The following is a 25,273-nucleotide window of genomic DNA, read 5'->3' as shown; positions in this document are numbered from 1 at the left end:
CTAAACCAAACCTTATTTCCAGGATAACATGCAATCCCAAAGTTCTGCAGGAATTAAATCTCTCTCTGGCTTTAATTAAGGGGAAAAAAAGTGAATGGTGACTGCATTTTCCCTCAAACTCCAAGTTGTACTGATCTAAATGGAACTTCATTCTATAGTTGCCAGTTTCAGATTCTTCCAATATTGTTCCTCTCTTCTGTATTTACCCTCTGTTTCATTGAGCATATTTGAGGGCCTGGCTCAGCAGGGGTTACAGCAGATTCAGAGGACGCAGTAGTTGTAAGAAAACTTGTAGGATTTCAGACTTCTTTACAGTGGGTACTGGTATGTAATACAAAGGAAAGCCAAGCACTGGAATTGCTGGACTTGGCATGCATTCCCCTTTTGCCTAGTCTCAGTCAGGAACCTGAGGATGCTCTGTACAAGCATCACCAGGGTGTTTTTGAACGTGGTCACTGACTGCATTTATTTTTGCCTTTATTTAAAGTGATACAGGAAGAGCTTAAAATGAGGATTGCAGTAATTGCATTACAGAACTACCTCAAAAACTCTGCCTCAGAACATTAGCCTAGATCCTGATACTATCTGGGTTTTGCTTAATTGCTACCAAAATATCATTTACATTTCCAAGGCCGTTAAGGGGCCGATGCCCAAATTAGCCCTCCATGTTGCTATTTCTAGACCTATTGCAGAGGTGCATAAGCAGCCCCTGGTACAACAGTCAGCCTTGACAAGCAGGATGAGACTGGCCCCACTGTGGACAGGAGACCATGCTGACCATGTCCACCATGACACAGGGGGTTTTTGTTTTCATAGGATAGACCCTCACCCTCCTCCTTGCTTTGGAGACAGGGCTTGCCTGCTGGAAGAGAAATTATCCAGTCTGGAGAGGAGCATGGCTTTCCATGTCTCCTATCTCAAGGAAAGCGAAGGTTATCAGCACAAGGAGACTGATGCCCAGCAGCTGAAAATCCACATCACAAACATTGTTCTAAAGCTCAGACAGGATGTTGAAGTAACACATACCAAAGAGCATCTTCCTTGTGGTGGAAATCACCCCTCCAGTGATGCAGCTTTAGCCCATGGTCCATCCTGCACTAAGACTGGCTTCACCAGCAGCAAAGTTCTTAGCATGACCACTATGTTGCAGTTAAACTCTGATTTTTTTCTTGTATGTACTTACAAGATTGCACTTGCAGCTACTTATGGAAAAAAGAGGCGAGGGGATCAGGAAAAGTAAAGGGGAGAAAAAAGTAATATTAAATAAAAAGCAGATTAATGAGTCTTGGTGGTGTTTTAGTTCTAAGGCTCAGATTCCATTTGCCTTCAGTTTTGTTGGAGTGTGGAAATTGAGCTCAAGAGAAATATTTTGGTATTTTGGAATATATTTGGCAAGGTATTTTGTTCAAGGGAAATAAAGAGTGAGTGTATTTCCATCTAATGTATAACATCAAGAACCAAGTTTTGGTTTACTTCTTACTTTTCCTTACACAAATATTCTAATCTGTACAAACTTCTGCCCAATCAAAACTCCTCACAAAGTTCAGTACAGATGGCAATGAAGGTTCAGGCTCACTTTTCATTTAAACTGATAGATGGTTTTGTACTGGAGATGCATAATTGGCTGCCCTTCTTCTGCCTAAATACCTTTGATGATTTATTATTATTTGTCAAATTTATATGTGACATTTACCAACACCTGTTTCAGGCAAAGGTGTAAAATACAAAAATATTCTGAAATAGAATTTCAGACTTTTTTGTTGTCATTTTTTAAGTCTCAAATGTCTTACAGATGCCACTAAATTCACTGTAGAATTGGTTTTCTGTGTACTTCAAGAAATACTTGATCTTCTATACATTTATCTCAAGAAGTATGCAGTCATGGCTCACCTGAATTGAATTTGAGTTAAAATTAGGATCTATGCTAATTTCGTACTGATTTTTTCAGTACTTTGATACTATGGTAGTAAGCAATGTTATAAAACCACTTATTTGTTTTAAACTATCCAGTTCCTCTAGCACCATCCAGATCAAGTATCTGCAGTACAGCTTTACTAGAAATATGCTGTATCTGAAGATAATCTTTTCCCTTTGTTGTAAATTACTCTTCTCTAGGTCCTAACCTCAGGTATATGTTTGCTTAGTGTATTATGGTTGTGAGGATTTGATAAGGGTAGTGCACTGACAGCACAGAAAATGGTGAAGTGAGATCATGTCAGAGCCACTAAAGAATAAGCAGAGATTTGGAGAATTGCTTTTGGCGTGTAGCAAATCAGAGTGGTTGAGCAATGTTGATTTCTCAAGCATTAACATAAAAAGAAAGGTTCCATAAGGAAATCTGATTCACTCATTCACTAAATCCTCCCTAAAGCAGAAAGAATATCCTTCAAAAAACCTGTGTTGGAGAAAATGCTGGCTTGCTGTTGCCACTAAGAGTGAAACTGAGCCTGGCTAAAGACACTCCTCTGACAGAGGCAGAGAAATTGTCACTGCATTGAGGACATCAAAAGAACTAGTACCAAGTGGAAAGTCATGGAATGGCTGTCGATAGAAAGGATCTTAAAGATCAGACCTTTGATAAGACATCCTTCATCATGCTGGACATGGTTGCAAACAGCAAGGGAAAAACATTTCTACTAAAAATCTTGGGGTAGAGGAGAGATGTACCTGTCATCAGTTCTAACAACACCCATAAGATAATTGTGTTTCAGTTGGGAATCTGCACACAGATGCTCAGGGTGACCATCAACCAAGGAGCAGGAGGGCTCCATTTTACCTAGGGGTGGTGAGCTCCAGGACAGAAGTGCTGCCAGGAGTACAGAGAACAAGAAGGAGAAGGAGACTTTTGATTTCCCTCAGTAAGCACAAGACAGCTGCTTTCCATCCTAATGAATGACTGTATCTTGTACTGCTTTTGCAGCAAGGGATTGGTGGTACCAATCTGTGCCTCTGTCTTCATGGACTTGTGGCATCAGGCTTGCATCAGTGTTATATACACTGCCAAAAGTACACTTGTGTTGTGCAGTACATTCCACCCCTTGAGAATGTTATTTTCTGATACAGAACAAAAATGGGCATGCCCAGCATGCTCAGTATTTTGGTTATCCGTACTCTGTGTGCAAGGGGGATCAGGAATAGGTGCATAAATGACAGAAATTTAATTACATTTTCTTTCAGAGTTATTACAGATATGTCCACCACCTGTGCCCCAGTTTTGGTGGATGCTGAATTCACTCGCTTTGCTGGAAAAGTGGAACCTGCATAACCATGACACAACCCTGTGCTGTCCCATAGCTCCAGTATTGGTACAAGCCTGTGGGACTAAGAGACCCATCAGCAACAATTCTTGCAAACTTTAAGTATTTACAGTTGATAATTTCCTTCATATTTGTCTTTTTCTATATTATTACAAAATAAATTCACTTAGTGAGGAACATTTCAACTAAAAAGCCAATAAAAGGTACTGTATTTTACACAATAGGATATTTGTTTTTAAAGAGGTTAGAGCTGTACTTTGACCAGATTAGTGTTGTGTAGTGCTGAATTATACTGAAATATCAGCCCCAGGCCTCTCCTTTCAGCCTGACAAGTAAAATCAGATTTTAAAAACCACTCCTTGGCTCTTCTCTGTGTCTGTTAAAGGTCACAGAAACTGCACAAGGGTTTCCTTAAATTAATATTTGTGACCTATTCAGATACCATCAGGATGAGTCACTTCAGAAGAGCTCACTCCTTCCATCTTTAGATCAGACTTTTAAAACTGCAATGAATCACAGGACACATCGTGAATGATAAGGGTAGAACAAGATGTTAAGGAGCTACTTCTGCTGGCCTGCGCCATCTTTCAGGGTTGGTTGGGTGAATCCATAAAACACTTTGACAGCAGGTCCACGCTCTTGCTGGAACCTTGCCCTGCTCAGAACTGTGTGTTAAGGACATCCCTTAGTGCAAATTCCTTGTCCACTCAACCCTTGACCCCTTCCTAGGAAACACCCAGTGTTTCCTGCTAAAAGGAAGCCAAAGTAGTGTATTTTTCTTTAAGGGCTGCACTGTATGGCAGGGGGAGAAGAAAATTAATTTCCCAATATTTGCATTTCCTAATTTCTTGCACACTTTTCAACCTAAAGTGTGTTTCTAAAGGGAATATGGATGCATTATTTGTGCAGATATAGATTTTTGAGAAAAAATGTAGTTACTTTCGTCAAGAAAGAAAAACAAGCTTTGTCCAGAGAAGCTGTAGATGCCCCCCTTGTTCAAAGCCAAGCTGGATGTGCTTTGAGCAGCCTGGTCTAGTGGAATGTCTCCCAGGGAGGCTAGAATAAGACAACTTTTAAGGTCCTTTCCAACCCATTGTATAATTCCATTATTCTATGACCTACTCCCATAAATGGTGCCTTCAGCCCTATTTTGAAATTAAAACAAGAACATGTGATTGTGCCACTATAGAAGCTAATTTGGCAAGTCTGACCGTAAGTACAACTAGTATTGGAGACCTAAGTGGAAGAAATACAATATGTCTTGGTTTAAGGCAGTTTAAAAAGTGGACACTCTAAAATGAGTAACCTCCCTTAGTTTCAACCAATTCCTTTCCAGCAATAATGAGAAAATGAATACAAGGAGAAATAAGGGAAAAAACCAACAGTTTACTAACAAGCAAAGCAGCAACAGGGAAAAAAATTAATAATCACTAGGTACAAAATCTCTAGATCTCACAAACTCCTCAGGAGCAAAGAGAAAGCCAGAATGGCAGGGTAACTCTTGCCCTTCACAAGAGGGAGGCTGCCACAAGCAACTTCATGTAGGAAGAAAAAGGAAAGGTTGCGTCAGCCTTCTGATGCCTTGGGAAGGCTCACCTGAAACAAAGATTGGATGGAGCTAAAAAATAAAGCATGTATTTATTGAAAGGCCTCTAGAATCCAGCTTGGGCAGGACAGGAGCTTGGCCAGGGCCACACCAGGGTGGACTAAGAATGGGCACAAAATGGCTGATCGGTCATGACATCAAGTTTTGGTCTGTGGCCTGAGAGAGCAGGACGGGCAAGGAAAGGCAGGACAGGGCAGGGCAAGGGGCAGGGCAAGGGGCAGGGCAAGGGGCAGGGCAAGGGGCAGGGCAAGGGGCAGGGCAAGGGGCAGGGCAAGGGGCAGGGCAAGGGGCAGGGCAAGGGGCAGGGCAAGGGGCGGGAAGGGGCGGGAAGGCACGGGAAGGCACGGGAAGGCACGGGAAGGCACGGGAAGGCACGGGAAGGCACGGGAAGGCACGGGAAGGCACGGGAAGGGAAGGCACGGGAAGGCACGGGAAGGCACAGCCATGTGGGCTTCTCGATCTGGAGTGACCAGGCCTGGAGTGAAGCCATCTGGCCCGGCAGTGCAGCAGCTCCAGGCAAGTGCTTGTGGAATTGGCTTTGAGGCAGTACAAGATGCAAGAGAGGAAAGAAAGATTTAAAAAGAAAAAAAAATGAAGCAGAGAGAGCTTGCCTTGTCTCTGGTGCTTTGACCTTCCAAGAGGATCACGGCAAACCTCCTAGTCTTGCAATTCCATTTCCATGTGCACCCCTGGGCATTAAAGAGGAAGTAACATTTTGGGGGCACAGATGGATATGGAATACAACGTTTTGGGTTATCCTAGGACTCCCATTTTAATTTCTGCTAGCCCATTGGTGCAGAGATGATTCAGAGTAACCTAAGCGTATTTCATACTCATTTTATATCTCCATTTTAGTACCAGAGATGAGCTTTCACACTCTCCATGTAAAAAAATAAATTGAGCTAGGAAAAAATAGCTATATTGTCCTGTCTTATTCTTCATCACACATTTAAAATGTTGGTGAATTTTTTTCTTTTACAGCTTGTCTACACTTCATCTGAAGTAGTTATTTCTTCCTACTTATAACTCTCCAGTTCTTTCCATTAAATCTGTACTTTTTTTTTTTTTTTGAAAGTAGGTCATGTTGAGTAAACTTGATTTATTCCTTTGGTGAGATTTTAAATTTTCATTGATACAAGTAATTGCATGTGTCTAACATGTGTGGACTTCCATGGGACACTTTGTAACACAAAAACTATAATTCAAAAATAAAGACAAAGTGGAACTGTGCTATGTAAGAGAGTACATAGATCAACAATTGTCTGAATGGATATATCAGAAAAAGTAATCATTAAGGAAGAAGTAGTTGGGGTTTTGTGTTTGTTTGTTTGTTTGTTTACTTGTTTGTTTTAGCCTCTGGAGGCCAGTTATACATATTTCATATAAAACTATACAGTTGACATTTATGGATAACACAAAAAGGGATCAAGTAAGAATGAGGCAATAATAAAGAATAACCAGAAATATTGTTAATGTAGTCTGACTGAGATAAAAAAATACTTTCAATTCCAAATAAGAGATGTTTCATCACTGACTGTCTCCTGAGAAGTATGGGGAATACAGCAGGTAAATAACTAAATAACTTAGCATGGACTTTTGCAATGATGCAGCATCAGAAGTGCTAGGAGTATGGCCGTGGGCAAGAGAAGAAATAGGGAACTGAAACCACTCTTTGTAAGGCACACAGATTGATACCAGAATAGTGGACAAGCCCAGCATCCCCTTTCTGAAACTAAGAAAATTATATGGTGTAAAGAAGAGCCAGGAACAGGATGGTGGGATAGGGAAAATTGTTGGCTGAGTATCTATGCACAATTTATAGAAAAAACCCATGCATCCAAAGATGTCTTCCTTTCTGTGTATAATTACCAGCAGAGCAAGGAAAAATATCATAGGGTACTGAATTCCAGCCTACCTCAGAGACAGGGAATACAAGATGAGAAACTGATGCCAACACATCTAAAATTGGCAGAGAAAGATGTGGGGGCATTTTAACTCTGTGGTTGATTTGCATTAGAACAAAGTAGGTGATCCTGCAAGAGTCTCCTGATGTTTATAATTCACGTTGACAGACTCCCTAGGCAATATGCTTTTGGGAAAGCCGTGACCTCATTGTCCAGTGTTTTGCTAGGTGTGATGCTTCTCTTCATCATCTGCACTGCAGCTTGATCCCATCTTGTGTGCTGAGGTATTTGCCAGCAGCAGAGGAAAGAAAAGCAATTCAGGAAAGCAGAAAACAGGGTAATTGTGAGAAAAATGGCCAGTCCACTTCTACTTGCATAAAGAAGGAAAAAAACCAACCCACACTCAGAAGCAACAAGAGGCTGAGCACACGTGAAGTGCCACAACAACGTTATGAGGCCCCCTCTTCCTCTTCCTTCCTCATCTATATATCAGGTGCACTGGTTAGTGTTTCCCACATCTGAAAATGAGGATCTCAGAACAATACTGAAGGTAGAAAACCTACAATGAAAGCACCAAAGTAACTATCTTATGATGCTGGAAACAAAGTCCTCAGCCCTTTTTATTTTTTAAGGTCAGAAAAAGGAGAACAACATTGAAGGAAAGCTTCATCAAAAGCCACTGGAATTGCACTGCCAGACCTGGCATTTCAATGGCATTTCAACAGCAATATTATAATGCGGTTTTACTTGAATGATTGCCATTTAGTTAAGGCACAGTGTAGTTTTTATGTGATTCAGGATTCATCAGTGCTTTCTTGTTTTTCTTGTTGCTGAAGTTCCCCTTAGGAAATGCCAAGCTTTAACTACATACCTGCCCCCAGCATTGTGGTTGAGATGTGAGCCAAAACTGGCAGAGGACTGCCACTACATCATTAATTTTTCACATTTTCCTGTTCTCCAGTTTCAGGATTTAAAATTGCTGTGTACATTCAGAACAGTACAGAGTGATCGGAGACAAATGCTCATGTTTATGTAATTTACACCTATTGAGTTAGATGAAACCTTCCAAATGCAAACTTGTGATGGCAGCTTTCCTGTCTATCTGTAGCCCAACCTTAATCCAAAACTACCTGAGAATAAATAAACTTTAAAGGGAGTCACTGCTCTTTCTTACAGATTATATATTCTCCTCTATTCTGTCATATATAAAGGATTAATGTGGATTGATTCTTAATTCAAATTGTCTATTTTTTACTGTCTCTTCCTTTTAAAAATAGGCGGATGCTTGCTGACTTGGGTGCATTTTGTTAATGTTTGGACCTTCTGAGTACAGTTCTACACCATGTAAATATTTACATGTCAAGTACTAGTGATCTTGTAAGAAACAACCTTCAACATCTTAGGTCTACTAGCATTCTCATCTAATGAAATATAAAATTAATTTGCATTCTACCTCTTAATAAAAATTTCTTTTGGCATAGGAATATGGATTACAGTAACAAGAATTAGGTAATGAACTCTAAAAAAAGCCACACTTCTGATAAATACAGATTCATTTCTTTCAGGCACACTGACCAAAGGATAAATTAATTAACAAATGAATAAGCAATCCACAGATGTTTACAATGTATTAGTTTCTCTCATGGATTTTTGTTACTCAGGGAAAAGATCCAACATAATACTACACAATCAAAAGCACTGGTGTGCACCTTTGAGGTTGTTCAGCCCTAAATAAAATGCAATACTTTGGGAAATACAGGAGTCCAATATACACTGTTCCTGCCATGACTTTGAATGATAAAGGTCTTTGAAATATATAGCTATATTTCCATCTCTAATGAAATGCTTTGATGCAACCATCAGAGGCTTTAATTTCCTTATACTTTTTAATCTATATTCAAAGTTCGCACTCTCTGTACAATTCCCAGTCCATCTGCACTGGTGCTGGCTCACTGCTCAGACTTCCTGTTGTATAACTGGAAAATCATGATCTCACATTGGAAGCTGTGGAGTGTCTTCTCTGGGAAACAACAAATTAGACTAACATTTATGCAAATCCCAAGTATCCCCATTCTCTTCCTCATTCAATCGGCCAAACGGCAACAATGCATTTAAGGACTTAGCGCACAAGAATAATATTACATGAAGGGAAAATGAGGTCCAAGAAGGCACAAAGTCTTGAGGTGCCTCAAGTCTTGAGGCATTTCAAAGACACTTGAGGGTCTTTGCAAAGCTTGCCTCATCTGTGGGTCCTCAGGCAGGGCTCACCCCCACCCTCCCCCTCTCCCCGAGCTACAAAGTAATGTGGATGTAGTTGCAATAACCCCATGCTGAGAACCTGTTCTTGGGCTCTTCATATCCTCTCTCCTAACCTTCTATTTCTAAGTATTCTATGTGTAGAATATTCAGGATTCTTTCTCTTGTAACTGAATGTCTGCTCCATCAATCCTCTTCTTTCTTATGTTGAGTGCTGCCTGTGAAGTGTTGCAACTCTTGCCTTGGGTTTCCTAGGGGAGAAGTGAGCCCTGGTCCCCTTGTTTTTCAAATCAATGGCTCCTTTTGACTGAAACTGTGGCCTTTGCCTCTATTATCTGCAGTTAACTTGTATTTGCTTGATCTATGCACTCCAGAGGTGTACTGCAGTGTCTATGCATCATCAGATGACAGAAAGCTGGTCTATTTAGGCTGTCAGCAAGGTTGTTATAAATGCCAGGACAATTTATTTCCAAATTCAATAATTTGGTTTATTAAAAATTCAAATCACAAAATTTGGATAGGAATCAAATCACAGAATTTTAGGCAGCAAAAAACCCCCACAAAACAGCGATACCTACTTGACAGAGTTTTCCCGGGAAAATAGCCAAGGGTGACCCCGAGACACAGAGCCTGGCAGTATGCTGTCTCTTGCAGGATACACGAATTCGCCCGCTTAGGGGCTCAGTTTAAAAATGCTTTATTTCCCCTTCGGCAGCACTCTTCCCATTGTTTCTGCTAAGCACCAGCAATTAAGAGTGTTTACATTAAGCCCTGAAAGAGTGCCTCGATCCGTATTCAAATACTAATGTCCAGAGTAAGTCCTTGCTTTGAGGTGATCTTTGCTGCATGTAGTCGGGGCGTAGGTTGGTTGATGTTCATTGTCTTCTTCTGACAGCGTTTTTGCCTTGTATTTTTCACCTTCTGTTTCTGGACCGGGAAGATCAGGAGAGGTGCTCAACGGGGATCTGTGAGGCACGCGGGTGGAGCACGTACACATCTATCATACATTTATACAGTATATTACAGTTTCCAGTTTATAATTATCTATAGAACATGAATTAAATAACCCTATTTTTCACAAAGGTGATGGAGGGTTTTTCATTATAGTAATTAACTCTGACTGCTTTAATGTGATGAGCAGGTTGCCATGAAACAGCAGAACAAACCTGTAAATCAACATCCCTTTGAAACACTAAGAGAAAGTCAATGAAGACCTATGCCATAAAATAAAATGAAAACACGAAATGAAAGTGTGTTATACCACAAGCTAATTAACTAAGTGAGGCACTAAATGTCACATGTAACTTTCCGTATTTTAAAGAAAGGCACAAAATACAAAGGTTCTATTTACCATTACAATTTGTGACTGGTTAGTGACTTGCCTAATGTACAAAAGAAAAAAATCTTTATGCATTTGCACATCTACTGACTTCTGACACAGCTACCTGGGACAGGGCTGCTGCTGCTGAAGAAAAGTGGCTTAGTGTGGCTGTGCAACCTCATGTGCCCACAGTTTTGTGATTTATTTGTTTATCCTTTACCTAGTATATTTTTTGCTATTGTATAGATTCAGAAATACTTTTGGGGTGATACATTAATCTTGAGAAGGTTTAGAGAGGAGGGAGCTCTAGGATGCAAAGAACAAAAGTATTTGGCACCCAGATTCAGAGCAATGAAAACAGCTAAGCACTGAGTAGGAGACCTAGTGCAAAAAAATCTAAATCTGATTATAATAATCCTTCACTAACAATAATTCAAGGAAATAGTTCCACCCCTTAAAATAGTAAAGTAATTGAATAAAGACTCATTTTAAGTGAGACTTAATCTGAGTTCTATTCAGCAGTAAAAATAGGCTAGGACTTTAACAGAAAAAAAATGTCATCAAGAGAAAGGAAAATGAATACAGGGGAATGAGGAAATAACAGGCTAAAATGGTCAATGAATTAAAATTGGGAAAAGAAAAGGAGAAACAGGGAGACAGACAGCAGTAAATGATAGAGGTCAAGATGATGTGAAAGGGACAAGTATTGTCACCAATATAAGAGGGAAGAAAAAAACAGAACAATGTCCGAGAAGAAACTGGAAACTGGATAGAAGTACAAGCTGAGCTTACTGAAAGCTAATGAAACCCTTCTAAAGTTGTGATCAGAAATAGGAACCTTGAAGAGAGGAGGCTTTGTAGACAAATTTTAGCATTGCATATTTAAAATATGAAATATTTATTTACTAAATATTGATATATTCTTCCAGTTAATATAACATTTACATAAAAATCAATATCCTTTAGGGAATATCTGTCTTCTTTTACACTGCTGCTTTAGACATCTACCAGACTTATATGCTCTTTTTATAGAACTTAAATAAAATGTAACTTCTGGAACAGACTAGACCTTCTGCATAAATCTTGACAAATCAAAATCAGTTTTAAAGCCCAGTTACCTCTTCAATTAATGTTCAGCTGTCTGGGATCCAGTCATCTTTGATTATGGTCTGCAGTTGTGCTGTAAATGTACAAACTGATATTGTTACTTGAAGTCAAAAAATTTTTAAACATATTGTAGGATTTCATGGTAATTGAGCCTTGCTCAGAAATTTGACCCTTCACAGAAGAGTAGATACTTATCTCTTGTTTCTTGGAGTCAGTTAGGTTAGAATAGCTGCATTCCACTGCCTAAAGTAATTTCAACTGCCAGTAGATCTATTTTCACATATAAAAATTAACTGCAATACTACTGGAGTATGCTCTTATTAAATATCAACGAGTATCTCTATATTAATATTTCAGGTCTTTGCTGGGCCTAGTGGTGTGGTAACCTATCTGTCTGTATCTATGGCCTTACTCCTGCTATATGTATTTTTTTAAGGTACATGGAAAAGGAATACTGATGGGAGAGAGTTTAAAAATAAAATAATTACATTATTAATAATCTTTTCATTGTCAAGTGTGTCCCTCAAGATTGACCCCAGCCATCTTCATCCATCCTTGGCTGAGGCTGGCAGGATCTGCATCCCAAAGAGACCATTGTGCTTATTTGATCTGAGTCACAGAGGCCATGTAACCTCACAAGGTAACTGCTAGTGTAATTCATAACAAGAGTTTTCAGTATTTGTTAAATAACTTAATTAAAAGTCAGTCATTTCCACAGTTCTTCCTTTCTCCTCAAGGCAGACTTTGCCAACTCTTAGAAAATATTTGAAAAAAGACTTAGAAAAGTCACCTAAAAACAGTCTCAAATAATTAATTTTTAGGTATAAATATTCCCTTCTTTCTCCTTTTGCATCTTCAGATGAATTGAAGTAAAATCAGATGCCAGCTGCCAGGGTTTGGTTTTGAGCCTTTGAACAAAACTGACCATTATTCTAGTTTCTGCATAATTTATTCACTTTATTTCAGGGTCCTGGTTCTGGTCAGGACAGGGTTAATTTTTGCAGTAATCAGGAAGGGCCAGACTGGAACACAGAGGTTGTTTGATACCGCTCAGGTAACAAACAGTGCCTGTGGATCTCTCCTTCCCCTGCTGAGGCTGGATGTTCCTCTGCATCACCAACACACTATCACAGCATCATTTTATTTTCTTTTGAACAAAGATTAGTGCTTCAGGAAACAAACTTTCTGACCACAGGTGCTTGGTTTAAATTAAAAATAACAAACCCAATGCAACTATTTTTTATTCTTGAAAAATTGTATCTTAGAACTACTCTAATGACTAATGGTGATAAACTGACTTAACACACTGCCTCTTTAAGAGAACTGTTTGAACATAAAAGAGATTTAGATTAGATGTTAGGAAGAAATTGTTTATCATGAGGGTGATGAGGTGTTAGCAGAGGTTGCTTAGGGAAGCTGTGGATAACCCTTCTCTGGAACTGTTGCAACCAGGTTGGACAGGACTTGGAGCAAGCTGGTCTAGTGGAAGTATCCCAGTGGAGGGATAACAGTGGAGGGGTTAGAACAAGATGGTGTCTAAGGCCCCTTCCAACCCAAATCATGCTATGATTCTATGATTTTGAGAAGATACTGCCTATAGCAAACTGGATAGATTTTGCTATTGTTAGGATTTTTAACCACATTTACTGTAGTTATCACTTCATTAGATTGATGCAGAGCTGTTATCACACACTATATGAAACATTTCAGTTCAATCGTCCTTTTGAAAAGTGAGATTAAATATTAGAAGGGCTGGAAGAAAGCAGGCTTTTTATCCTAACTGAGGCCCAAACAAATTGAAAGTAAATACTGCTTGCTAGCAAGCATGTTTTAGAAATTAACACAATGATAATAACATTTTTGTAATACTTGCCTGTCTTTGGGTGTTGCCTGCATTAATGCCTTTGACTGGGTTTTCATGTCTGTCCAGCTTTTGCCTTAAAGGCAACTCTGCATTCTCTTTATTTTTCTTCCAAGTATTTTTTATACTTACAAACTTAATTTTCAAACTGCTAGTGATTTACACTCACTGATGCCCAGCAATGCAGTTCATGTTAAATGGGATGGTATAGTTTCTTCAAACAGAGTTAATTAAAATATGAAATTAACACTTTTCACCCCTCAGATATTTTGCTAAAGTAGATGCACTGCAGAAATCATATTTTGGCATGTAGGTACAATCTTCAAAATAAGGACTGACAAAAAAATTAAAATTAGGTGTTGCTGGGAAGATATTGAAGACATTTGGACTTAAAAAATTTACTCACATGACTCAAGACTGCTCCATAGCCTGACAGAGACACAGTCATAATTTTAGGTTGACACGTATTCTAAATGACCTCAGGGATCAGATACTCTTGCACCAGACATACACTGAAGCACTAGTGACATTGTCTCAGGAAAATCACCGCAGGCACTGGCTGCTTAACTTGGTAAAGGAGAGACTGGTAAGACTCTCCAGGATGACATCCCACTACACTTAGTTTGCCTCCATGCATACTAGGAGCAGGAGTGAGCAAAAACACCCCTGTCATGCCAGTCCCAGGAGGCACCCAGTCCTGTACACAGAACCTGAGATCCAACAGGTGCCTTAGGACACAGCCAGCAGAATGGTGAGTTATCATCAGAATATAATCAGAGATTAATTTTGGAAGGGAAATCCCCAAGATAGATTCAACCCATTGTTCATACAGGACCAACAGCAAATTTAGGGCCTGAGTCTCATCCAAGTGATTTTTATTTCCAAAGACAGAGATCACACAGAGCTCTGGACATCCTAGGAAAGGAAGTCATCCTGGATTATGGCACCACTTTATGTCTGTGTAACTCCAATGTATTCAGTCATGGTGTTTCCCTGTCCAAGGTGACCATTGGTGCCATCACAGGGCATCATCCAGTATTATTCATTGACAAGCTCAGAGAAAGAGGAGATTGTGCTGTTCCATGTTTTAAACATAAACAACCCCCCCACAATTGTGTGGTCATAATATGGCATGTTTCTGTTCCACAGCAGCAGTTAGTTCTTGGCACAGGACCAAGCCTTTCAATTAATTCCTTCACAGCTTTTAAAGCTTCTCTTCCTTTGCCATGTGCAGTTAATTCCACTTCAGGATTCAAAAGCAATTAAAATGATCACCGTATCTTAGCATCAGGATGAAGGCTGCAAATCAAAATCAGATTCTGAAATTGCTTAGAACTGTTACGCTCCTGGGCTTTAATCTCCATTATTCTGCCTGATGATAATCTCTTGTACTTAAGGCAATCAATACTAAGTGCAGCCAGGAAGATATTAAAAATGTTTCTGCCTTCTCATTTGGTTTCTCAAAGCTACCATTTGAATTTCCTACTTAGATTTCGTGATTATTTTGCAGAAAACACACCAAAAATGTGGTTACTCTCCCCTGAAATAGACTGAATTTACAGAAGTTAAATCTTTCAAAGCTCCTCTGAACTAAGTTGAATAAAGAATGCGTTTTTGTGTGTACACATACGTGTACTCAGAGACATGTATGGTGCCTCCTTTGCATGTCATTTCAGTGGAAGCACAGGTTAGGCTGTGGGAGCTGAAGGAAACCTCAGCATAGGTGCTAGAGAAATGCAGATGATGAGCTTCAGCCTGCACCAGGAGGGCAGTTCTGCTCAGCATATTCTGCTCTGGCAGCTGTCCTCAGCAACGCTCCTTTGCACTTCAGTCTGAGAAGTAATACCATCCCGAGGTATGATGGATCTGGCAGGCTGTCCGCGGGTGATGGAGCCATCCTGGGAGCACAGGGCAGCAGCTCGTTATTCACAGAAATGACTCACTCCATCAGCCACCTGTGCCACGCAGCAGTGTTTGTACGCTCAGAGAGTGTTCCAGCACCACGATTCTGCCAGGTTTGCAAACACCTTCCCTGGGAAGCAGAGCCACAAGCCTCTCCTTGTGTTACAAGGGCTAAAGAAGGTCAGAGGGTTTTGACCGTATTGACAAGATTTGGAGTTGACCAGAGGACTCAGTGCAGCTTGAAGACCGAGGGGTGGGCAACAGGGTAGCTCAGCATACTATTGAGGGGGAATTGCCTCCAAGAGCTGTATTGGCTCAGAAGTGGGAGGGGACAGCTTGCCAACCCTCAGATAGGCAGCTCTTACAGAGCTCAGCCTCATTATTCGTGCCAGCAGCTGAGCTGAGTTTACACCACTGCATTGGCTCATGAAAGCAACTTGAAAAGGGTTGTTTGTGTTCAGAGTCTCACACTGCACAGTATGAGATCAAATAACTGGATTTAAATGAATAAAAAAGTTAATAAACAAACAAACAAATATTATAATGTACCTTTGTCCTGGCCCAGCCAGGAAATAAATTTTCAGGCTTACTTGGTTCATTGTGGCAGAGGATTGATATGCTCTCTGAGTTACCAGACTTCTTGCATTTTATGGAGTGCTGTCACAGAGGGGATTAGAAAGCAAGATCAACTCAACATATGGGTAGCATGAGACAGGTTAATGTGAGCATGAACTTGTATTTAAAGGAAAGAACAAAAAAAAGAGCAGAAGAGAAGCTGGCATTTCCACCACTAAAACTAGAAAAAATTGATAAACCACAGAAATATGAAAAGCAGTTGTATCAGATAAAAGGAATTTAAAACACTTATGCAAGAATTGCCAAATTTAAAAGACAGATCTGGAAAGAGCTTGAGGAAGTGCAAAATGAATAGCAGTCATGTGAGAATGGGATTTCATTTGATTTATTTAAAAAAGATATTTTTTTCTGCTGCAGAAACCACTTTCCAAAAAAGACAAAAAGATATTAAAGTGATTTTGTATCTCTTGAACACCCCATACACAGAGGTCTCTCAGTTTAGCCCACCTGTCTTTGCAAACAGCCAGCATGACTTTCGCACAAGGGTTTCAAGGTAATGGTCTTCCATTTAAAGGCAACTTCACACTTTATTTTCCAACTTTTTTTAGAGCGCCCATTTCTTTTTAGGAAGGTCCCCAACCTTCATATGGAGGCAGCAGTCATTCTTGCTTGTATAGATCCTACTGCTGTGATTATATTTAATGGTTTTGTATGATTTCAATGCTTTACTCCCCATTCTCCATCAACAGTAGCTGGAAAAAGAGGCATCTGGATGAACTGCAGCTACCCATCAGAGAGCTACCCATCAGAGAGCACGCACTGAGTAAATGAAGAGGAAAGCAGTCAGATGGTATTGCTGCTACACAGCAGCTGCTTCTTATGGGGACAGCCACAGTGATGCATCTTGCAAAGCATGAGGCACTTCACCAGATGATTCTGGCTGTTCACAGCAATTACAAATACCTTCTCCTGAGTCACTGAGTACACAGCCTTCATGAGGAAGATTTCACCCACTGTAATCTGTTCTGTGTGACTCAAACCTAATCCATTGTAATATCCTCCCATTTGCAGCTGATGGTGGAAACACAGTGAATGTAGCAGGTTATCCAAGAAAATCACTCAGCCCTCTCCCCAAAGGAACAGAAGCCTAAACATCATTACACAAGTATTTCACATCTTACATGTTCTCAACTGAAACCTGAGCATCTGGTTTCTCATCTTCCACGTTGTCTGTGATCAAATACTCTTTACTTCACCTCCAAGTCCTTCATCATCTGCAACCCACCCATAAGCCCTGTCCCGAGGCTGTAGTAAACTATGCACTCTGTTAGTTAAGGTCTTTGTGCAGCTTGACAGGACAAGGCTTAACTGTCTCTAGAAGACCTTCTGAGTTGAGCACAAGATAGCTCTCAAAGAAATTTGTAAAAAAGATCTTGGTGGTCTTGCTGAGAGAATTCTTTACTTCAAAGAAGCTAGAAATAAGCCTGTTGAAAATAAGGACAGAAGAGATCTGTTTATACCAAACTTTGGCCATGCCTGTGTTCAAACTCAAGTCCAAGGACTGCTTTCCCTTGACAGTCCTCTGGCAGGGCTGACCCTGCAACAGGGGAAAAAGAGGCTGCTGAAGAGGTGCAGAGCAGCTTGAAGGACACAGAGGCAGCCTCTTGACTGTCTGTCCCAGCAGCTGTTGGTGCTTCAGCACAGATTGGCACTGCAGAATTCAGAGATATGTCTGGAATTTGCAAAATTCAAAGCGCTATGAAGCAATTTGGCTGAACACTAACTAGACTGCAGCAGTGACAAAATGAATCCACATTAAAGAACTGTTCCAGAAAGAAAAACATGTAATTGGCAGCCACATTTTAAGAAAAAATAAAAGGCTGCTCAATTCTTAGTTCCTAAGATGTTAACACCTATGTGAGATGCTGAACAAACACAAAGAGTTACTGCACTTTTGAAAGTAATTTGAAAGTTATTGCAATCACTGAAGTGACAGCAGCTTACAATTCCACAATTTTTCAGTCCTTATTGACAGCATTTGACTGTACAGTGGTGCGAAAAATGTGTATCAGGTGCTCTGTAGCTCTGTTTTGGAAAAAGCTGTGTCTGCATACTCTTATCTCTCCCTTTTTACACACTTACAAACAGCACAAACAGCTGGTGAAGCTGAGTTCTCATTCTCCCAGAAGTACATAACATGACAGTGTCCATCTCAGACGAGGAGTAAGTCTATTTACAGTTCCTACAACTCTGGGGAATCCACAGCACCAACTATCCAGTAGGCAAACTACAGAGCAACAGTATCAGCATCTGATGGAAATCAGAGTTTTTGACTGCAGTCTTGAAAAAAACAAACCAATGAAAAAACTCCCACTGCTCAATGAAAAAATAACCTTAAAAGCAAACAATCTCCCCTTTTTAAAAGACAGTGTCTTCTTTCTGCCACATCACATGCCTGATGTCAATCATGGTTGTAATCATGCTTGGTATTGTCCAATCTATTGGAAGACAGTTCCCAATAACAAGGAGCTTGCAACCCAAGCTGCTATTGTGTTTTCATGCTATTCTATAAAATAACAGGACAGATTGGATTTAATGTGATTAGTATTAAATATGGATCAGAAACCTTTGCAGAGACAAAGAAACACCTTTTAATGTGTTGAAAACAACTACTATTTCATTATTTGTTCCTATTCTTTTACAGGATTTCAGCCTATTGATGGGTCTCAGGAGCTGCTCAAATATGGAACACAAAGATGAAACTTGAAAAACAGAAAATTCAGAAAGACACGAAAAAGTGCTATCCAAGTTACCTTCTAGAAGAGTGACCACCAAGAGCAAGGTTGGTCGAGCCTTGCAGGTACTCTAATGAGAACCAGCATGAGGTTAAAAAAAGTAACCTCTAGTATCCCAAACCATTAAAAATTCTATCTTCAATTCATTAGATCTCATTCCATTCTGCCCTCAGCATAAGCCAACATAATAACTTATGGCTGGACAATGCTTATTTTTTCCCCAATTTACAGCAAGAGCAGCTGAAGGTATGACTTTCCAGGCAGTGAAATCCATAAACAATTCTTAGTTCCCCAAACCAGTGATTCTTATGCGTCTTTGTATTTTGCTGTGCCCTACATGACCTAAAATACATTGTTGCCTCAACCTGCATGAATTTAGAAGCTTTGCCAGTGTTACAGCAGACTTGGTACAATGTGCCAATTTTGTAGAGGCTACACATTATTAAAAATTAGGAGAGCCAGACTTCTAGCTCACGTTGTTGAATTTTACAGAAGCTTAAATTTAAACTCATCTTCCCTGAGCACTCTTCACTGAGTAGGTGGCAGAGATTGGTGGAGTTTTTCTCCTATAGTGTATGTAATACAACTTTGGGCTGTATGACTATCTTATTCAAGGAGTTCATCACTGTTCATAATCTTCTGAAGAGAAAAAACCCTGTACTACTAGTTTTTTTCCTAACACTGAGTGTTCACAGTTGACAGTTACTCAACTGGTGTCTCCGGGCTGTAGTCACCTGTTGGTTCTCCTAGCTGCTAGAAGGTATTCAGGGCTCAGTACTAGCAGAGTCTAGGCTAACGCTCACACAGAAGGACCAATAGGGACAGGCAGTTGCTTGCTGTGCTGCCAGGAGGCTGGTGATGACAATTTTTCCATCACTAGAGTGGGTGGCACACATATCAAGACCATATGCCAAGGATACAAACCATAGGCTGCAAGAATTTCTCCATGTTTTTAATAGCAGGAAGCTAAAAAAAGCTACAGCTACTTTTGAGAGTCACGTCTGGCCTTCACACCATTTCCTTTTAAGATTTGTAGTTATTGATAGTTCAAGGCTGTTTGACAGCAGGCTGTGAAGGGAAGTATAATCTATCTAAATTTAAGAAAATCTTTTTAAGGAAAGTGAGAAAATGAAAGCATGGAGAATAAGGAGAGATTCTTGCCATTTAGAAGTTTTCTTACCTCCACAGACTAGAAGCCCCAGACCACAGAGCTGAGTTTTTCTGTTAAAATAACAGTCACACACTCCAGAGATGTGCGTGTGACTTGCACTCCAACTCAGCATCCTATTTTCAGTAAACCCAAAATAACTGGCTCCAAAACCAAGTGCATGTTCAACGCTGTCCCACTGCATGCCTTTGAAGTGCCCTTTCCTGCCTATAACATGGGATCATTTAAGCCATTGTAAGACTTTGCTGGACAGAAATTGTAAGAAGATTTAAACCAGAAAATGGACCACTATCATGTCTCCTGTCAACAGACTGAATATCCTTATGGTAACTTTCACGTGTCAGAGTCATTGCTTTATTTTTTATTTTCATGTACATAAAAGCAAAATAACAACATGTCTTAAGAACCACTGTCATGATTCATCCAATTAAGCAATCATCAGCTGAGTAACTGAGAGATGACAGAAGTTGGCTGCTACTTAGCTCTTAAGATTCTCTGCCAAGAAAACCTGGCATCGCTGGCAGTGGAGTTCATATCGTACTTCTGTGTACGTCCTAGGGGGAAATACTCTATTGTGAATAGCAATGAAATGTAAGTGGAGGAGCAAACAAAAGCAAATTTCAGGGTTTTCCTTTCAAAATAAATGTGTTATGTGTGTAACTCAACACAAAAATAACATACTTTTGTTCAAGAAAAAGCAAAACTAAAGACAAGGCTTTAGTTGATGAAACAGAAAAAAATAAATCAGACATAACAAACAAAATAGCCCAAACTATATATGCTTCTGGAGGGTGAACTAACTCAACTGGATGAATAGAAGAGTATTTTGCTTGACACAGTCCATTCTAGGCACTTGCTGACAATTTCTCATTTAGTTCCAGAAGTCTAACATCTCCATTAGCTTTGGCATTTTCTAAAAGCACCTGCAGAGAAAAATAAAGAATGACCTGAGGCATTTAAGATTTTACTGTTAGTGTCTTAATGGCAACTTCAAACGTTAGTACTTTAATTCCTACTAGACAGTTTCACTAAAAGATCATCTAACCCATAATCCCCAAATAGGAAACATTCAACATTATACATCAACTTGCTTAAAAGATCCAAACTGCACTATAATGACTGTAATCACTTCCATTGCTCTGTAAAAGCATCATTGGTTACTTCGACAAGTACTAGTTACCTGCTGGCAATTAAAGAAACAGACCTGCTGACACACACTTGTCTCCTGCTTTGTATAAATCTTAACCTTTGTATAAATCTCTATTTGCCAAACTGAATGTTCTCTGCAGCTGCTTTAAAAAACCTGCAACATCCTTTTTCCTCCCCCAGTAAATTCATGCTTCCCTGATTTATTTTCCACACATCATATTTGGAGCTTTTCTATCAGGGACCTTAAAAAAGGTCCCACAGCAACCTAATGTCCATAAGCTTCTGGCACATCTCTTGTAACCCAATGATATTATACATACTGAAAAGGAAAATCATTAAGAAGAACCAAGCAAATCTCCAGCCATTATTATCATACTCATCAGCAGGGACTATAGATGACTTGGCAGAAGCAAGTGCAATGAGATCATACCAGGATCTTCTGAACTCATTAAATCTAGCTTTTTTTATCAACCTGCTTGTCTGTGTATGGATTTTTGTCCACTGTTTTTTATAGGTACCTCCAAATGTACTTTGTATTGGATTCAGTATTTCACCAGGGAACAACAGCTGATAGTCCAGGGAAAAGACATCATTGCCAGTGGCAGCACTGAGGATAGGTGAGTGTATTCAGATTTTTTGAGGAGAAAAGTAGTTCTCATTATAAGCCAAAATAAATGACACCTCATTTGCACTACATGAAAGAGCTGCATGGATTTGTGAGTTTGATCAAATACATTAGTGAAGTACTGTCAATAGAAACTAATTCAGCACCTACTGTGCACTGAAAATAATGTACCATTACAGACATAAGTCTTTAATACAGAGCACACAGCATTCTACTGCTCAGATCTTCTGGGCCAGGGACACAATGTGTTCCAGCCAGGCTAGAGGGAATTAATGTTTTTAGTGTTAAAATTGATTAAACGGTCCTCATGTCTACTAAAGAGTCACCAGTAGAATTCTAGCAATTTTGTACTGGGGACTTTATTGTTTATTTTTCATTACTGCATGGAGGAATGGAAGGCATTCAAACAAACTGGTGTTGATTTCAAAAACTAAAGTACATTTGCACCTCAAGAGCAGGTCTGCCAATATCATCCTAGCCTCCTTCTACCCCACTTCCCAGTTGCAAGTATAATATCAAATGTAAAAAGACAGAAGTTCGCTGTAAGGTGGACTGTCTTACATCTATTAATTCATGATCATCTTTGGCATACAGGTGTTGCAGAAGGTACCAGCGTGCCACCGACACTATGGTTTCTGGATTTGCTGGTTGATAAACGAGTCTCTCCAACATTCGCCGAGTCTCCCTGGAAACATAATCAAAACATAATCCAAATCAAATTCAATTGAACAGGCCCCATGTAATGTAAGAAGGCAAGCAACAATGGCTAGAAGTAATATACGGGAAAGCCCTTATTGCAGTTTCTGCAAACAGAGACAAGATGTGAAATTGCAGAAAAGAAGGTATTTTGAATAGAGTACTACACAAAGTATAAAATTCTGTTTGGTTGATACTACCTTCCAACACCAACACACCATACACTATCTCCTAAAGGGATTTTCAAATTCATAGTGCCCTTAGAAATTTGGTAAAAACTGGCAACTACACGTAGGGATGTCATATTCATTCACTAGTCCAAAAGCTCCATCAACTTTGGATCTTGTTCTAAGAATTCTGTCCTTATAAACAATGTGACATTCCAGTACACTGTGATTTAACAGGCTGTTGAGAAGTTACATGCTTTTGTTTGCTATTTGTATTTAATATTAATTTCTTGTTTCAGGATTTTGAAACACCTAGGTAGATCAATTAGATCTTGTGATACACTGTTCACTTAAGATGGTATCTGGAATTGTAATAAGACTGGTTTTAATTTTTATCTTGATTTTATTGTAAGCAAGACCACCACAATCACATTAAGCTGTCATCTGAAGAGCCAACAAAAAAAGTAAGCCAGTTTGTTGGAATAATCTACAAAACAGGTGAATTATTGAACAAAACCATACAAACCCCTCCAATTTTCCATAGCTTAAGCAAAAATACTATAAAAGACAAAATGGACATAACAACCAAATACACAACACAGGAAGATTCCAAGAACCCCTTCCCTAAATGACTGGAATCTTGGAAGATTCCAAGAACCTCTACTTCCTTCCTCAAAAACCCACAGTGTGCACTAGGCTGCTCAGGAATGAGCATGAACTTCCACTGTGAGTCCAATTTAGGATCAAAATTAATCCCAGCAGTAGTCAGGGAAGTGATATCTGTTTCCACTGTGCTATTTTAGAAGATTTTTCAGAACGTGTAGTCTCCCTGATGAATTTATTTAGATAGCATGCTTTTAAAATAAAAGTTGTCTTACAGCTGTTTTTTTCTGGTGTTTTTTTGTTTGTTTGTTTTGTGTTGTTGTTTTGGTTTTTTTACAAATAATGTAAGATTTGGCTGCTCCCCACATTACTAATCCCTTCTCCCTCTCCCTATTAATTGCCACACTATTTCAAGAATTAATTTCCACTTTCAAGTTTCAGTTGGTGAAGTTAGATCTGCAGATAATGACCACTTCTATTTTTAGACACTGTACTCCACTGAAAACTTAACAGATCACACATACCTTGCTCCCATTTTGCGATTATACTGTAGCAGGGCTTGAAGCAGAGCTGCCAAGGGGCAAGGAGAAAGTTTCAAAGCTTCAGTTGTTGCCTCCTGAACCAAGGATGGCCAGTGTTCATCTGAGACATTAGCCTATTAGAAAAGTTGAAAATAAAAGAAAGAAATAAAATAATAATAAAGGAAATTAAAAAAAAGAGAGAAGAAAAAACGGGGAAAAAGGACTTTACTGTAGTATATTTGTATCTCTCTAGAAAACAGGTTTAATTCAAGCTGTTCTGAGAAGTATTTGGCAGGTTAGAAGGACACCTATTTCAAAAAAACTCCAGACTAACAGTGGTTAGAAGTGCCTAGAAAAAGCATGTTAACTTATTTAGGATCAGCCTTGCCAGCATTCCTCCTGTTAATTTATGCAGTCTTTTTGTCTTCTCATACAAATTTAGCAGTGCTTCAGAAACCCTTGTAAATCTTCATACATACAAAACTATTCCAGAATGTAGAATTTATCCCCAGAAGTGACATATTTTTTTACCAGGAGTCAAAAACAATTCCTAGATTGTAATCACCTAACAGAGCAACTACTGAGCTATGATACAATGTATCTTAAAAATATCAGCAAAGCAAAGAAACAAAAACTTGCTTTAAAAACCTTATTATCCCCTTTGTGTCTGGACAGCATTCAAAATACTGTACTTGAAAGGGTGACCAAATTTTTACTTGGAAGATAATTGGGAGACAAGCAATTTTCAAATACAGAGTTTTCTCGTACTGAGCAAGTTTTTCACCAACTTTTATACATTTCATTAAACCAGTGCAGAAATGCCAAAAAAAATTCCACTTATCAGCTTCTCTGCTCACTTAAAAAGTTGAGATGAGACAATCAAATTTATACTAATCACATTTTTAAACAAAGTCTTGTTTATTCTCAGGCAATTCAGGCCAGCTGTTGAAAAAATAGTATTAATCAAGTTAGAAGTTACCTTGAGACCTCTGAAAGCATTTAGGAGCAATAAGAAACAAAGCAGACCACTAAAAACTGACACAATAATGGCAGGAAAAATACTGCCAGTTGACAAACTCTGCCTTTGGGCTTGTGAGAAAAACTGAGGACAATTCTCTTCTCCAAAAAGGAGAACCGTTTTGCAGCTTTATCTTCAATAAATCTGACTGTCTTTTCTTAGACAAGATCTCAGGATATATGGGCTTGCTTTGCCTAATTTGGATTACAGCTGGGTCATTCATTAAAATGTGAAAAAGCATTAGCCAAGATCACAGCAGTATCAATATTTTACAGTAGACTTTAAATTCTGATAGTGCACCTCAAGTTTCTAGAGTGACACTGCTTGACGAGGATAAACACTTGCCAAGACCCTGAGGTATGTTCACCTTGTCTCCCAGTGCAAGAAATAGAGTAATTTTCTTTTTTCCACAAGATCTAATTCCCTTAGATTATTCTTAGATTTCAGTGCAAGACATCATATTTGGAAATGACCATACAGCATAAAAATACTTAAATATGACTGACTGACCTCTCCAGGCACCAGTGAAGATAAAACATCTGTTGAGGCAGTTGTCTGAACAAGAGGACAGACATTTGAAGGGCACATCAATTTGGATGATCAGACTAAAACTGTTATAGACAAGCCTTACTGAGCAAGTGAACCTCTTAGGCACAAAGTGGTTCTATGTGAATATTACACTGCAACCTCTCTTACAAAGACATATTCTAAGTGTATTGAACTGTCCTTGAAGTCTCATTT

The 25,273-nt window shown here is 39.3% G+C and overlaps 1 protein-coding gene and 1 pseudogene across 2 annotated transcripts in view; one reads left to right on the top strand and one right to left on the bottom strand.

The window, feature by feature from the left end:
- Nucleotides 1-227: 227 nt before the first annotated feature.
- On the top strand, nt 228-20,467 carry LOC134564509 (uncharacterized; annotated as a pseudogene).
- SKIC3 (SKI3 subunit of superkiller complex) overlaps nt 20,081-25,273 on the bottom strand; it is a 45,928-nt gene continuing 40,735 nt past the window's right edge. For both annotated transcript variants that reach the window (XM_063422832.1, XM_063422833.1), the window contains exons 39-41: nt 23,518-23,648; nt 22,089-22,212; nt 20,081-20,676 (exon numbers count right to left, since the gene is read on the bottom strand). In XM_063422832.1, coding sequence (XP_063278902.1) covers nt 20,599-20,676; nt 22,089-22,212; nt 23,518-23,648 — 333 coding nt within the window. In that variant the 3' untranslated portion in view covers nt 20,081-20,598. The remainder of the gene's footprint in view (nt 20,677-22,088; nt 22,213-23,517; nt 23,649-25,273) is intronic.

The sequence above is a fragment of the Prinia subflava genome, chromosome Z (genome assembly GCF_021018805.1).
Source record: "Prinia subflava isolate CZ2003 ecotype Zambia chromosome Z, Cam_Psub_1.2, whole genome shotgun sequence".
Lineage (NCBI taxonomy): Eukaryota > Metazoa > Chordata > Aves > Passeriformes > Cisticolidae > Prinia > Prinia subflava.
Note: the sequence above shows the minus strand (reverse complement) of the source record. Positions and strands in the feature narration are given on the sequence as shown.